Here is a 16936-nt window from a genome sequence, read left to right as displayed (position 1 = left end):
CAGGCTAATTAACTCCTGATTGATAGTGACTAAAGGGCCATTAGAAATGTCAGACATTCTTTATCCGTACAAATAGAGAATCTCAAAAAATAAGACAAAAATCTTCTTTAGCAATCATATATATCTGACATTTATATAATATATATATACATATATATCTGTCCGAGTTTTAAACCTGTTCACTTTTCACATTTAATATAAGAATACTTCGTAAAGAAAAAAGTAAACAATTTTGTAAAAAAAAAACAATAAAATGATTAATCAAATATGTACTCATGGGGCTGGGGTTGTGGCTCAGCGGTAGAGCGCTCGCCTAGCATGTGTAAGGCCCTGGGTTTGATCCTCAGTATCACATAAAAATAAATAAAAAAATAAAGGTAAAAAAAATATGTACTCCCAAGAGATATGCCATGTAGCAATGGGAGAAGGTAAATGTATGAAAATAATATTTCAACAAGAATACTATAGTTCAAAAGGAATGTATTCTTATGGGACTCCATGGGCAGGGAGAAGAAAAGTGATTGACTTTAAAGAGAGAGGTTTAAAAGAGAACATGAGAAAGAATGATGGGGTAACAAGATGTATCTATGATGGAGAATATTGCAGGTGAGCAGTAGAAGAGAACTTGGGAAGGGTGCACTCTTATCACACCAAGGATGCCCATGAGGTCCAGCAGAAAGGCAGAATGATGGTTTCTAAATCTGTGCACCACATAGTAGATATGGACAACAGAGCGAATGGCGTGCATGTCACAGTACAAGTGTAGAAGCAGTTGGACCTGCATGGAGACTAAGGAAACTGATGGGCAAGGTACAGACCCAGAAGACCAAGATATGGGTAAGAATGCGTCAAAGTATGGAAGCCATTTTTGGGGAACGGGAAGGAAGTAAGTTCCAATACACGTATTGATGTGGAGATGGAGAGAGAAGAGGAAAAGACAACTTGAAATGTTCAATCTGAACTTCAGTATTAGAAAAGAGCAAAGATAGAGTAGGAAGGAAGTGAAGGATTGTGGTCAAGATGAGGACTATTTTTTCTTTAACCTATTAAATACTGATACTGGCAAACTAAGTAAGTAACCAACAGGCCATGGATGGAAAAGCAGATCTGGATTTAAGAGATGGACAGGCATAGAGACTATCGAGGCGTATAAACATCAATGGTGGCTGAAGTCACAGTGCAAAGTTGTACTATTGCTCTGCTTCCCTTCCAAGGGAATTCTTTGGCTCCACTGTGGTTAGGTTTAGCAATAAAAAGTGAGAGGAATGTTATGTATTGCTTCCACTAAAAATTATCTCTCAGAGCTTGCTGCCTATTGACTCTCTTTTTCCCTCCACCATAGAATTGGCCATATCCAGATAGTGGCTGCTTCAAAAACCTGAATCTGGTGTTAAAATTCACATGGAAAGAGGACACACAGCTCATATCTAATGTGAGTAATAGTTGTTGCAAAAATACTTGGACTTGGAGACTGTTTATTACTACCAAATAACCCAGTCCAATCTGACATAAACCATGGGAATAAATGAGAATCCTCAAATTCATAAGTAAAGGAAATTCAAGTGACAGAATCACACAGAACTTAATCAGGTAATTCTGAATTTGGCATTTTATAAAAGAGAAAACCATTTAATTACATTTGCAAAGTTACTTTGACTATAATGCCTTCATTTGTGTCATTACTTTTTCTGTATCAAAAAACATGCATTTAAAAAAAACATGCTGAATCAGATAGTAAATCTGCATTTGCCTATGCATTTGTGTGTGTGTGTGTGTGTGTGTGTGTGTGAATTCACCAATCTAACACTTTTCATTAGATCACAAGAATTAAACATATGTGTAACATTAGAGAGTTTCTTCTTGCCTAGACATAGACAAATTAGGCTTTCTATGAACAATTAGTAGTTGATCCCTGAAAAGTACCATATGTTCACAATTCTAGCATGCAGACTGAGATAAGTAGTAAAAAAGAACAAAAACAAGATCATAAACTAAGAAAAGCTAACCCCATAGGTCATTTAGACATATTTATGACTCCAAGGAAGCAATCGAGACTCCCGTATATCATCAAGCAATACACAATTTAGGAATTTAAGAGAAAATATCTGTCAAAATTCTCTCTTTTATCAAGTAAGTATGTAACCAAAACTTGTATTTTGTGAATGTCCTAATCTTTATAGTTTAGAGAAAATCCCCAAATCAATTTTCTAATTCAAGTCCAGTCCACTTTTTATCCTTTTTACCATGTTTATCCAAACTCTGAGGGTTCTCATACACCAATGCTTTCCAAGCTTAGTGTTTTTCATTTCATTTTTTCCCTCATATAATTGGAAGAGGTTTTTTTTTTCCTTTCATATAATTGGATTACTTTATTGCGATGATTTGGTGAAATCAATAAAATTTTAACGTCTGTCTGTCATATGTATGGATAAGTTCCTAGATGAACGAACATCCTTGTGCATTAAGCAGAAGAGTTATACTTTTGTGTTACTAACAAATGCACAATCTTTGATTCTAGAACCTCATCTCCCTCTCCTTCTGCCAAGTATTTAACTATCCTAGAAAACTAGTTCAGAGACTCATTTTGTTTCCAGGTTTGGACTCTTAATCAATACGGGGAATAAGCAGTAATAAAAAGGACAAGTTATCTTATTTCATACATTAGATTTGTAATGTTGTGAACAACCAATAAAAAAAAGGACAAGTTATTATTTTAAGAAAAAAATCAAATTTGTCAGCTCAGGTACCCCTGATTTATAATGCAATCAAACTGGATAAATGACCTATGAAATGGGTGGAGTTTTCTTGGACTCCATAGTTCTCCTAGAGAGTTTCATGGAAATTCAGTTTTAAAGTTACAATTGGGCTTAAAACATCTGTGAATGTGCTAGAATCTTTACTGTCTCATCCTGTACAATTTTTTTTTCCACCTAAGTATCTGTCCATATAGGTCAGTTCTAATGCCCAATACTTTCTTCCTTTGGCCTTCAGATGTTTGTGATAACTTTACACATTTCCGATTAGCCCTCCTGTCATTCTGGAATTTTCTCTGCCTCTGGACTGGAAGGGTGTTTCATTACCACTCATTTCAATACCCATTCCACTATTAGTAATTTCTAGCACATTTGTTTTATGTCGATTCTCTTCCATAGCTTGTTACTATTCAACTTCTAGAAGGACAGAGCCTTTGTGACTACCACCTTCCATGTTCCAGTCTTTACATTAAGAGCTGGAAGTACATGTCACAATTCCTTTCAGTAACAGAGAAAACATGCATTGGGGGGAGGGGACTTTCCTGACCCAAGTCAGCAGTTCAACCCATCATGCAAACATATTTTTTAATGATGTGCATCTTTAATATAATAAGGATTTCTGCATTTTTAAAAAGGAGTCAAATAGCCCAAACAGCCATTACTGGTAAAAACAAAAAACAAACAAATAGGTCTAGGGGTACAAAAATTAGGGAACAAGCAAAGATGATACTCTGAGCCTGGATAACAGGCTCCTCTTTATTCTGCCTTCTCACTAAGGTGTTCACATTAGAAAGCTATCTGAAGTTCTCTAGGGCAAGAGTGGCTTTGGGGATCCCCATCTGTGCCCCAATATCTGGAACAGAAATTAAACTCAAATACTTCATTACCACTCATTCCCCTTATAGTCACCAAAATAATGCAGTGAGTCTTCAATTATGAAACAAAAAAACTCATGCTTTTCCTATAACTTTTCACATCTAAGTTAATAAAATGGCATAATCCGGCTCTTGTTCTGGATACCAGAAATGAATCTGACAAGCACTCCCCCATATCCCCTTTAGAGTGTGGTGGCACAAATCTGGATACATCAGAGAACCAAAGGGATCCAAGAAGGTTCATTCATTTCAAGAGACAGTTTACAGAAGGACCTTCAACACATCAGACCAGGTATCAGAGCACAGAGGTGACAGGAGCATCTGGATTCAAGGAGTACACAGGGATCTCAAGGAGGGGGCATCATGCATCCTCTGCTAGTACTACCTGGGAAAAACACATGCAGCATGCCAAGGGAGCTCAGGGAGAGTACCAGTATCCCGTTTAGAATCAAATAGGCATCAAGCATCACCTCGGATCCTTGGAGGGGCTTTTGTGTGTCCAGTGGACATTCCAGGTGTAATGAAGTTGTTTTAATTTGTTCTATTTGTTTACTACTCAGCATTCTATATTTGCCCCAGTCATGGCAAAAGATTCTCTTCCCACCATTGAGGACATGAACATTTCCTGTTCTTCACCATTGCCCTCTCCATTGTAGAAAAGGAAAAGCAACCAATTTCTACTAGTTCTTGTGTTCCAGACAGTAATTTATTAAAGGGACATCCATGTATCATACAGGACTTCCTTTTATATAAAATTGGAGGACCAGCAGCCTTATGATTTAAAATGCCAGCTTAGAGAAAGCCCCCGGCTTCCCCTGCTATGTGTGAATAAACTGGTCCTATAGAGGAGCGATCCCAAGGGGCCATTCAGAGGCCATTATTTCACCACGAAGACTCTGTTAAAAAGAGTAATTGGTATCAATAACACTTACCTGTATATGCAGAGGGAAAGTTACCCAGCCATAATGAGCCCAGAATCACACAGCCACTAGTTAAAACAATGCAATGTTTGGAATTTATGAGAATAAAGCCTGTCAGTAATAACGCTCTTAATCGGGCCTTCTCGATTCATTTGGCATACTCTGCTGTGTACTCATGGTTAAATCAAATCTGCCGTGTGGAAATAAGCTAAGGGATTGTGTGCAAGAGGCGAAGGATACACCGAAAAGGTTCCCTTCAAAAAAAAAAAAAAAAGGAATATTGTGGACATGGCTTCCACATGGCCTTGGTGACTACTGTGCTCCTCTAGAAGCCACAGGACCCTTTCACCACGCAAAATGTGGACTATAACTAAGGATACTGGAAAAATGAGAGGAAACAGTTACCCTTGTACAGAAAGATGGTTCAAGCGTGAATCAATGTGGCAGGCACATCATTAAAACAGACACGGGGCTAGACAAGGGAGGGAACCCCCAAACAATGACAACGACGACGACAACAACAACAAAGATCATCGCTTAACCTGTTTTGTCAGAGCTGGTATTGATGGTATTGGTAGTGATGGTGGTGAAGGTAGTCTTTGCGCTGTCCTTGGCAGTTACAGATTTCTGCTTATTTTTCATGGCTTCCAGTGCTTTGAGCTTCTTGGCATGTTTCGTGCCTTTGTAGTGGGCCGCAGCCTGGCTCTACAAAGGAGAACAAAATGAACCATGCAATCAGGCTCATTTCTAAACTGGCATTCTCTGTATTACTGCAAATACAGACTCCCTTTCAATAACAGGTACCATGATGGCGGTGGCCAAGCAGTGGGATTCTATTTAGAATGATGCTAGAAAGCAATGGGAATCAAGTTCTAAAACTGCAGGACAGAAACAAGAGATATTTTCTGGTTTGTCTTAAGAGAAATGCAGCTAAAGATGATCACAGCCATGGCATTTCTTGGTGGAGCAAGTGAAAAAAAAAATTGAAGAATTTACACCTGGGTTGCTTTTTGTTCTGCCACTGAAGAGTCTGGGCTCCCAAAGATTAACAAGGACCCCCAGAAAAAGAGTGGCTCTCATCTCCTTGGCTCAGGAAATCTGTTTTGTTTTTCTACCATGTGTCTTATTAATATAGTCTCCAACAGGTGTCTGCAAGAAAAATTCAAACATAACAAGGGAAGTGGGCCCCCTGGAGACTGATGTTGAAGTTTGAGAATTCAAAAGTGAATGCAATGCCTAGGTACAGCTGGAGTCACATGGAAGCTGGGCAGTTTTATGATTCCATCTTTCTCTTTGCTACCAACGAAGGATAGCCTGAGAAATTCAAGATAGTGTCACTCTTTCAACACATGGATCTTTCATGCCACAGTCCATTGTCAGAAGTCTCCAAGGTATTCCAACTACCTAAAGGGGCCAATGCAATACTTTTTCCTATGCCTGTAGAGATTTTTTTTTAAACAGTGATATATGTTGCCCATCTTTATATTTCTTAGCACTATTTTATTTGGGGGTGGGTTTACTAAAGAGATGTGCTAATTGCAATATAAAATCATCTTTAAAAAATATATATAGGTATTAATGTTAATTTAAAAGAAAAAGGCCTTTGTGCTGAAGGGAGGTGGAGAAGAGGAGGTTTGTGAGAGTGGGCAGGGAGATACTTAGATCAGGTTTTTCAGGTCAAAATCTTTACAAAAATTTATCTCCCCTCCCCCCAAAAATTTCAGTGGCAGACAGACTATTTTTATTAGATCAGACATTACTTCCCATGCTTATTTAAACTAAATGTTCCATTTTGCAAATAATAATAATATTAATAAACACATTCCTTTCTTCACTCCACCACCTGCAATGGGCAGGATGCTGCAGTTTAGTGTCTTTTTGCTAAATAAATAGTCTGCACCTTCATTCGCATCATTCCAACAAGATATCTCACAGGACGAGGTACCCTTATTGAAAGAACACTGGACAAGGAAATTATATATTAGAAACAGTTTGAACAGAGAGCACACTCATGCATCAGTTACAAATTTTCCAACAACACAGAACACCAAAAAAGGACATAGTGTGAACCAAAATAGAAGTTAAGACATGCTGTAGTTAATTAAGAAACCAGTGGTAAGTTTAGGTTGGTTTGATTCTATGTGGGGAAAGTCACTGTGATAGACAGGTTTTTGTGTCTTTTATCCTGCTCAGTTTTCCTTTTTAATAAACCAAATCTTTTGGGAGCTATTTGCTATGCTCTAGATAGCTGATCATCTTTCCTGGCTATAGAGCGTCCCTTAAAACAAAGCTCCTCTCTTCTCTATGCTGGTACCCAGGGACCTGGGGACAGAAGTAAATGTTTTTATAATGTATATTAAAATATTGGGTATAAAATGCCAGTGCTACCTCCACTTATACATCCAAAATATAAATTTTAAAGGTTTCCTAGCAAATCTACACTCTCAGTTTTATTTACTATTAGACAAGACCATTTTAACAAACCAGAGGCCAAGTGAATTTCACTGTTGTTGAAACTAACCTTACCCCAATAGAACTCCCAGAATGAACAAAAAGAAGCAAATTCCACAAAGAAGCCAAAACCCCATTCTGCACAAGTACAGACAGAACAGGTCCCTCCAGCAAGGGAGTCGTGGTGAGGAGCAGGTGACAAAATGACCCGTAGCTGGTAGGTTCACAATGGAGACACCCAATATTTTGAAATACAAAACAAAACAAACTGCATACTCACATCCACCTGCTCATCAAATGATAGTCTCAAAGTACCCTGATGACTAGTTTAATCACACAATATCTGATTTTTTAAAAAGGTGATTGCTCCTCCAAATTTGGGGGGGGGGAGTCAAGTGACAGAAAGGTTCAAAGTGCTATCAAGAGACCAGGGCATGTAGAATACAGGGGAGATGAAGTATAGTGGGGTGATGGCAGCAGAGGAGACCTATGTGATTGTGATTGTGTGGGAGCTGGTGTTGTGGGTAAAGGTGGCATCCAAATTTGAAACCTGATGTAGGCAGAGAACCAATTTCTTCATTGATTTTTATTTGATGATTTTAGAATGTGAGGGTTGTTCTTAAGTTTCCCTAGTCCAAATGCTTCCAATGCACATATATTGAACCCACAGCTCACAGGTTCACCTTGATTCAGGTATGTTGTATAAAGGTGTGCTCCTGTGCCAAGGCAGAAAACCCAGGCAGTTCTCTTTAGAATGGATGGATTATTCAGTGATATCTAATCTTTCTCTGACTCCAGATAAAGTTGACACCTAAGTAGGAACTCTGCAGAGAGATTTTTAAAAAGGAACAGTTTGCCAGAGATGTCTACTTGGGCCTCTTCTGCCTCATCTTTAGGCATATAGGTACAGAATGGTCATACCTTCCATAAGCATACTATGTTGTGCCTGAAATTGTTTCTGAGTATTTAGTAGTCAGCCTCTGAATCGCCATTTGCAGAAACCTGGGAACCATCCAGACACAGCAAACGATCATTTTTCACAGGAATGACTACTTGGTTAAATAAGCAAGCACGCTAATATTATATTGCATCTCACATAGATGTGATCCAAACAGTAAAATGTAGGCTTTAACCACTGACTTTGGAGGAATAAATGGGATAGCAATGCATAAATATCACTATACTAATCTTAAAATAGCATATGGCACCATGAAATCTAACCAGTCATCCCAGAAGTAAGCACTGATTCTAGAGACAGGCATGCATATTCCTATAGAATGGAATAATGCCATTTTACATGTCATTGCCATGTCCTAACTATCAATAGCCAGTCAGGCTTTTCAGTCTTCAAATTTTAACCTCCATATTTCAAAATGGCACTTTGCCTATACACAACTAAAATTTTTAAGTAGATAAATCCACAAATGGCTAACAGTTGAGAGAGAGGTTCTGTCATTTTGAAACACACATACACAAATTTATATTTGTACCTTTACATATTTATATGTCTACATGTGTGCAATGCATATTACCCAAGAAAAATTATCAAGTTAATTTCCTTAAGAACAAGTCCAAAAAAGGCAGTCAAAAATAGCCCAGAGTTACATGTAATTGGGGAACTTCTATCCAAGAGGGGTGAACTCAAAACAGCAAATTAACCTTGGAAACCTCCTTAAAATTCCAGAACCACATAGAAGTGATTGCCAGCTCCTTGTGATTTTTCTCTTTCCTGGTTTTACCTTTTCTTTCCAAGGTAATTATTGTTGCAGCATGAACTCTGACACCATTACTTTTACCTCTAAATTGAGTGCTTTGCAATGATCTAGTCTTTAAGGGTTGAAGGAAACACAGCTCTATAATAATTCTAATAATAATAAGCAAAAACTAAGCCCTGTGGGCTGGGGTTTGGCTCAATGGTAGAGGCACATGTGCGAGGCACTGGGTTCAATTTTTAGAATCACATATAAATAAATAAAATAGAGGTACATCAACAACTAAAAGAATATATTAAAAACAAAAAAAACAACAACTAAGCCCTGTGTCACAACTTTCAAAACTTCATTATTTAGAAGTATCTAAATTCACTCTTTCATTTTCATTAAACTGATTTGGTGTTAGCAACGTCTAGGTACATACTTTATGCACCTCTCTTTTTAGCCTAGGGAAGCCACTGGACAGCAAAAAAACAAAAAATCTCTCTGGTAAGCCAGCTAAGAGTATTTTTCCTGTTACTATATTTACCAAAATATTTGAAGAAGAAATTTAAAGGCAGAATAATTTCATTGTTCTCCGTGGCATGGATATTTTTATTACTTAATAATATGTCCCATGTAGAACATTTAATAATTTCTTATCTTGTGATTGTATGGTTAAATTTAAGTAGCAGAGTACATTAAGAATAAAATGAAAATTGACTCGCATTGTGTCCCAATGTAAAAAAAAAAAAAACATGATTCAATTAAGAGTATTCTTTGTGAGCGCCAGTGATTGATGCTTTACTTTGAATGTTTTTCTGTCTTCTGTGTTCTTCAATACAGGAATGAACAGTAGCAGCCATGGGAACAGGGAAAAAAAAAAGATAATACTCCCAAAGTAGAGTGATTTTCCTACACCACTGGGAGAAAAACATCTAAACACAGAGAAAAGGGAGAGGCATGTCACATTTTCTCAGATACATTAGGTAACTCTAATTTTTATAAGCAAAGAAGATACTTTTTTTCCCCCCACTAAGTACTAATACAGTTAGGAGAACCAATCTAGATGAATTCACTTATCTTTTCAAAGCTTCACAAGTTGTCTACAAACTTCGTGATCTCCAAACATCAAGTATTTAATGTTTTCAAGTATCAAATGTGAATAATAAAATAGTGGGTGCTTACTGGAGTTGAGAAAAGCATAATTTGAGAGTTTCTGCCTGGTTCCTGTCATGGAAGCAACCACTGCTTTTGTATAGGTGGGACCTAAACAGCTGCCTCCTTGAATGCTAATGATGGAGCCCCTGTTTGGGGGGCATGAAACAACAGTGGGATTTGGAAACTGGCACACAAGGTTTCACCCAGCTAAAAAGAATGTAGACTCTGACTAAATTTGAACAGTTCTTTTTTTTTAGATGTAAACCAGAGACCTTGAATGAGTTTTAACCCTAGTGATGTAACTGCAAACATTTCAGGTTTGTACAGAACAAAGCAAAAGTCAGGAAAACCACTCTAACTACTCAACCAGTGCACAAAATCCCTTCATAATGCCCACAGCTTAACACTTCTCTCAGTCTGTGCTTGTCACATACCATTTATAGAGGGTTGGAAGGAATTAAAAATGTTGACTCTAATTATGTCTAAGGGTCAAGTTGTCACGGGTGTTGGTGTGAGCAGGAGAGAAAAACTTACATCCTGGAAATGACATGCATACTTCCTCTGATCCTCCATTCTGTCCACTGGTCAATGTACCCCACCCCCAGTCACAAGGTCTGCTCTCTAGCAAGAACAACCACTAGCAGAGTAGATAAATGAGCCACAGCCCTCCCTCTCATTCTCATGAGGACAATGCCACAGGAAGAAATCATTCTCAAGTCCTTGTATGACTAGTTCCCTCTGCCTGCAGTGCCTCTGTTGCCTGGTAATGTTTTAATGTCACCCCCCCCCCCCCCGCCTCTGGTATTGGGTGTGCCTGTATTATGGCACTGCCATAGAAGGGTTAAGTGCCTGTGTCTCCAAACAAAGAGCAAATCTCACCACACAGAACGGAAGACCCAATGATACTCGTCACTCTGTCCCTAGGATCTACTGTACAATTCTAAATAGTTGCCTGTTAAATGCACGTTGAATTAATTTCACATTTTGATTTTTAAATGGAAATATGCATATGGTGTCTCAACGGATTTTGTGTGTGAACAGGGTTCAACTTAATTCTCTGCCATTCTTTGGCACTTCGCCCTATCTGTTGAACACACTTCAGGGGATTTTTATGGCACTTAATGCAGGAAAAGCATCTGGCACAAACACAAACTATTATTTTTTTTTCTCTGGGAGGAAGCTTATCATCAACCACAAATTGTGCTATTTATGGGAGCTCTCTTCACATGGGATATAGCAAGGGAATAATATGGAAATCGTTTCACTTTTTAAAATTTTAATGAATAACTAACAATTTCCCTTTTATAAAATCCAGGAAAATATAATGAATGATTTCAATGATGACTCTGTGTTTTAAGGGCTATGTAAACGACCAAAATCTTTTAAATACATACAGAAATTCCCAGTGCTTGAGAAATACTACTATTGTTACTACCACTTATAAACTTTAAATTTAAATATACTATGTTCTAAAAATATACAGGAATTATGATGTCATTAACTCATTTTCTTCCCTACAAATCCATATAATATATACCTTGTATTAGCTGAAGAAAAAAATTGAGAGAAAAGACAAAATTTCCTACTTCTCTATAAACTACTATAGGGCTTCCATCTATAGTTTTGTTAAACTCTTAATCTGTAAATTTAAAAAATCCAAGAATCATTCCTTTAATAATCTTATCCCAAAGATTACCTCTAAAATGTGCAATTATTAAGGAGATTCATTGAGTCCACAAAATAATGATTTATATTTGATCCTGATGCCCTGTCCACATTAAACACCATAACAGTTGTCTGTACTTTCGGCGCACTGGGAAGCGATGGAGAATGAGACCACAAATATCCTTAGAACCTGGAAATCTGTAGGTAGAGCCCACCCATCTTCACATTTTCTATCTGTTCATTTATTCAGAAAGGATTCACTGAACAGTTATTGTGGGCCAGACATAATTGTGCCACGTGGTCTGGTGATTATAGATGAAGTCGAGACTGCAGCTAAATTAGGGAATTAATCAGCAACAGATGGTAACTGAAGTCACTGAGAAATGCCATTTTGTAAGACAAATTAAAGATATTTTTCCATTTAAACACTAAAACGTAATCCTCGGTCAGCTGCAATGTTTGAATGAATGAACTAAGATTGTGTCTGACAGTGGACAGGATAACATATTTACAAATTCTTTATCCAGCCACTGTATACTTCAAAACTTAGCTTAAGAAAACAAAAAGACATTCTTTCAAGTGCTTACTATCTCCATGATTCAATGAATATTTTTTCATCCTCACACCAGAATACGTTAATCAGAAAGAAAGAACACATTTCTTTCTGCCACATGGAATATTTCATCTCATCATTGGTCTCTAGAGGTTAAATTCATAATGTTACAAGTACCATCACAGAAGAGCAGGCTGGAGAATGGTAAAACCCAGCTGCAGAAAGCTATAGTAAGGTGTCCTCAAAACCTGGCAGTAAGTAAGGTTGTTCTGAGTTAAAATTGTAGTGGATGGAATTAGCCTCTCACAGGAACCTTATTAAAGGGCAGGTCAAAAGCAGGAAGGCAGAATGGGAGTACTAATCAAAGGCTGACTGAATGTAAAAGAGCAATGTTTTAATGAATATTATTAACATGTCTGAAGGAAGATGATGCTAGTTGAATAGGTTTCATCCTGGAATCTAGAAAAAAAGGAAATTTACAGATTAACTGCATGTAAGATTCTTTCTCTTCCCCTGATAAATACAGGAGAAAAAACGTAACACCACCTGATCTTATTTTTGAAGATGCCATCTGCTTCTGTCTGTCACAGCCAAAGGAGAAATGGTCTACTCAGTTGTATTTCTAAAAATTTTATAAATATATAAAAGCCTTACAGGAATGGAAAGGTGTGATATCTTTCCTTGCCTATTATAAGGGTCACAGTGGGCACTCTTATAACAAAAGACAGGTTAACAAGAGAAACACAGAAAGATTTATTTGGTCAAAATCTCATGTAATAAAGAAATCTACTGAACGAAAACTCAGGGGCAACTGTATTTTAGATTTGATGAAGAAATGGACAGTTGCTTGGAAACATGATTAGACAAAAGGACATGACCTAATGATAAGATATCGAGTGGGAAATCCAGCAAAGCCTGTGTGTCTGTGTTTTCCTTGGCCTCCCAGGTATGGGGCAGGGACCCTTCTGGAATGAAGGTCTTAGGGTCTATTATCATCCAACGTAGGTCAGAGCATTTCTTTACTGTCAGCTACGGCAAAGAAAAGTAGGGGAATGTTTGAATAATAGTGGTGGAAAAGCTTTCTAGTTTTTATGACTTCTAGTTTCCATGACCTTTGATCAGGAAGAGGAATTCGAGTTTCTATAAGAAAGGGAAAAGGAAAAGGAAAGGACAAGGTCATAAAGCCCCTTTCCTTCAGCTGAAAGCATTCAGAGAGCAAAGGCACCATCTTTTGAGGTATAGTCTTCTGAGCTCCATCAGTCTCGCCAATTATAAAATGTAAGCACCTTAGTCTCCTACATTCAAAGAAACAAGCCAAAAGCTGCACATTTTTTTTTTTTTTGGTCTACATTATTTTCAATACTTTAAAATGTTAATTTTCATTTTCTGAATTAATCTATTAAAGTTGTACTGAATGCTCCGGGGTAGCAAAAGAGGCACTATGTTGAATGTGTTTTTCCAATCCATCAAGAATTTTTGATCAACACTGAAAAAGTGAAATTAAAATTTCTCTAAATGATAATTATTCAAATTTTGAGTTCACAAATATCAAGCCATGTATAGGACATCTGATTTTCTATGTTGTTACCTGAATCTTTAAATTTTTTTGAGTTCATTGACAATATCAATAATTGTATTTTCATGACAAGCTGGGACATTTCTATCTTAAATATCAGAGTTTTCTAAGTGATGCTTGTTAATATCACAGCTTCTACTGCTTAAAACCAGCAAGTGATTTTCCCCCTTGGGCATATATTAACAATTTACTTTTTGCAGACAAGTGCACAAATATGATTAGCTTTTTGCAAATTGCTCTTTATTCTGTTACTGGTAAGTAATTTTTATATTATTACAGTGTAAACAGATGCTATTTTCCACTACATATTCAGCTGTAATGAGCTAATTTAATGTGTTAAAACAACAAAAGAACTTCAAGAATGATTCAGTGATTCAAGCTGCATGGAAGTAAAGAGAAAAATCAAGCGCAAAGTTTGTAAAGATTCTTCCAAAATTTGGTTTTCAGTAAAGAATTGCACAACCCGCTCTCTTTAAAGTTGCTTATTGGTAGTTGTGACTTCACCTTTGCAGGACTGTTCTACAAGCAAATTTTTAAGCAGAAGGGCTCCACAGGTGCCTCTGGCTCTTTGTTCTCCAACTTCGTGAAACCTGAACTATCAGTGGCAGTCCTTTTGGTTGAAAACTGGATTTAGTTTTGTTTTTATGTCTGTTCATTTAAATATTTTTGTATTCAAACAAAATTTCTCCCCTAGGACATTTCAATATATTGATAGTTGAAGAAGAATCCAAGCAAGAAAAGGAGATGAATAAGATGTAGACATGGAAATATAAAAACCTAAAGAACCTGGTATCATGTAAGCCAAGAGAGATAAGCATTTCCTTCCAGAAGCCCTTATCAGTATGGACTGCTGCTGTGACTCAGTAAGAGAAGAGCTAGAAGTGTCCATTAGATTTTGCAACATGTACATTGTTCGTGGCTGTGATACAGAATAGGACAATTTAATGCTAAACCATTTATTGAAACCACGGATTTTAGAAAGGTCTGGAACAAATGGAGGATCTCAGTGCTTGGTCATGGAGTTGTTAGTTGGAGCAACTACCAGAAGCTTTCATTTCTCCTACACTCTCTTTTTGAATTAAGCACCATCATCTTAATTTAGTTCTACCAAAATGTATTTTCATATTATGAGTGAGTCTCCAGAATCAGACTTGTTTGATTCTATCATTTATGAAAGCAAAGATGTTAACATTTGTAATAACATTAGTGAGTTATATTATATTATATTTAACTTTTAAAATAAAATCCATGGTATACAAAATCTTTTTTTATAGTATTAATTTATTTTTTATATATGACAGTGGAATGCATAATTCTTATTACACGTATACAGCACAATTTTTCATATCTCTGGTTGTATACATACTACAATCACACCAATTCGTGTCTTTATATATGTACTTTGGATAATAATGATTATTGCATTCCACCATCATTTAAAACCCCATGCAACAACTCTGCCCTAACTAGACTTCGTCTATTCCTCCCATGCTCCCTTCTCCCTATCCCATTACGAATCAGCCTCCTGATATCAAAGAAAACATGCAGCATTTGTTTTTTGGGGATTGGCTAACTTCACTTAGCATTATCTTCTCCAACTCCATCCATTTATCTGCAAATGCCATGATTTTATTCTCTTTTATTGCTGAGTAATATTCCACTGTGTATATATGCCACAGTTTTTATTTTTTTAATCTATTCATTTATTGAAGGACATCCAGGTTGGTTCCACAGTTTAGCTACTGTGAATTGTGCTGCTATATCAATGTTTATACATTGATGTGGCTGTGTCCCTGTAGTAAGTCGTTTTTAAGTCCTTTGGATATAGACGGAGGAGAGGGATAGCTGGGTCAAATGGTGGTTCCATTCTCAGTTTTCCAAGAAATCTCCATACTGCTTTCCATATTGGCTGCACCAATTTGCAGTCCCACCAACAATGTATGAGTATACCTTTTCCCCCACATCCTTGCCAACACTTATTGTTGTTTGTATGCATAATAGCTGCCATTCTGACTGGAGTGAGATGAAATCTTAAGAGTGGTTTTGATTTGCATTTCTCTAATTGCTAGTAATGGTATAGAGAATCTTAAAAGTTAAAAATAATTTAAAAAATGACGTGTCTAGCATTGATTTTTTTTTCAGATTTTCAGGATTTTTTTTCCATGAGGAGGTAAATAAGAGGCATTTGATATCTCTTTGTTGAAAGATAGTTATATATCATTATACAAAAGATTAGATCACAGAATCTAATGCATTTACTTATTAATATACCCTTAAAATTTTTCCAGTTGAGTACAATTTCTTGGTTCACATCCATATGATCCCATGTTAATGAAGGGAAATATACCCTGATTCTGTTATCAATGAGTTGTAAATGAGAAGGCATAGCTCTCAATCAGGCCCTTAATTTTATTTATATACCCAACATAAATAATTTTACTTACAGTATGGAATTTCCTCCATAGGAAAGGTTACTTAAAAGTTATCAGGTTATTTAGAAGAATGCACTGTTAGTTACTTCAAAAATAATTTGTTATATAAAGACTAAGAGTAACATAGAACTGCAATGAACTTCAGGCTTTCCTCCACAGATTAGTATTTTAAGATTGGCTTCCTTCTGGTCTTCAATATCCTCAATGTCTGTGTAATGGCCATGACTTGCTAAAACATCAAAAACACAAGGAGTAGAACTATCCAAAAATTAGAATGCTTACTGCAGAAGTATGGAAAAGAGAATGCATGAACTTCTAAGTTCTCTAAGTCTCTCCAGTTTATGATCTATTTGTTACCGCAACATACACATTAACTAATACAAATCCTTTTCATAGATTTTTCATTTGAGTACTGAAGAATGTAAAAAGTGCCTTAATAGTGATACTAATATCTTCTAGAAATTACCCAACTTATATTCTATTTAGTTTTGAAAGGGCTTTATGTAATATGAAGTTTCCTCTCCAAATTAGATTTTATTATGCCCATTTCAAAAATATGGAAACTGAGGTTTGCAATTTTAAAGCGATTAGCTTGAGGTCCACACTACATAGACAAGAGTTGAAAGTAGGTCTCTTTGTCTCCAAGGTTCACTGTATCATGAAAACATTTTCAAATATTTGTCTTCAATGCAGACATTCAGCAAATGAAAAATGATCCAGAGGTGACAGAAGATTAAAAAAAATGCAGTAACTTTCTGTTCATAGAGCATATATCCAAAGGTCACCCTGTACACCAGAAACTAAACTAGCTAGTTTCTGAGATATAGTGTCAATAATATATTGAAGAAATTCACTTCCT

The 16936-nt window shown here is 36.6% G+C and overlaps 1 protein-coding gene across 2 annotated transcripts in view; it reads right to left on the bottom strand.

Moving 5' to 3' along the window:
• ZNF385D (zinc finger protein 385D) overlaps positions 1–16936 on the bottom strand; it is a 296749-nt gene that overhangs the window by 88159 nt on the left and 191654 nt on the right. For both annotated transcript variants that reach the window (XM_081283994.1, XM_081283995.1), the window contains one exon: positions 5091–5253. In XM_081283994.1, the coding sequence (XP_081140120.1) occupies positions 5091–5253 (163 nt within the window). The remainder of the gene's footprint in view (positions 1–5090; positions 5254–16936) is intronic.

This window comes from Spermophilus citellus (genome assembly GCF_964194105.1).
Source record: "Spermophilus citellus genome assembly, chromosome: 3".
Taxonomy (NCBI): domain Eukaryota; kingdom Metazoa; phylum Chordata; class Mammalia; order Rodentia; family Sciuridae; genus Spermophilus; species Spermophilus citellus.
Note: the sequence above shows the minus strand (reverse complement) of the source record. Positions and strands in the feature narration are given on the sequence as shown.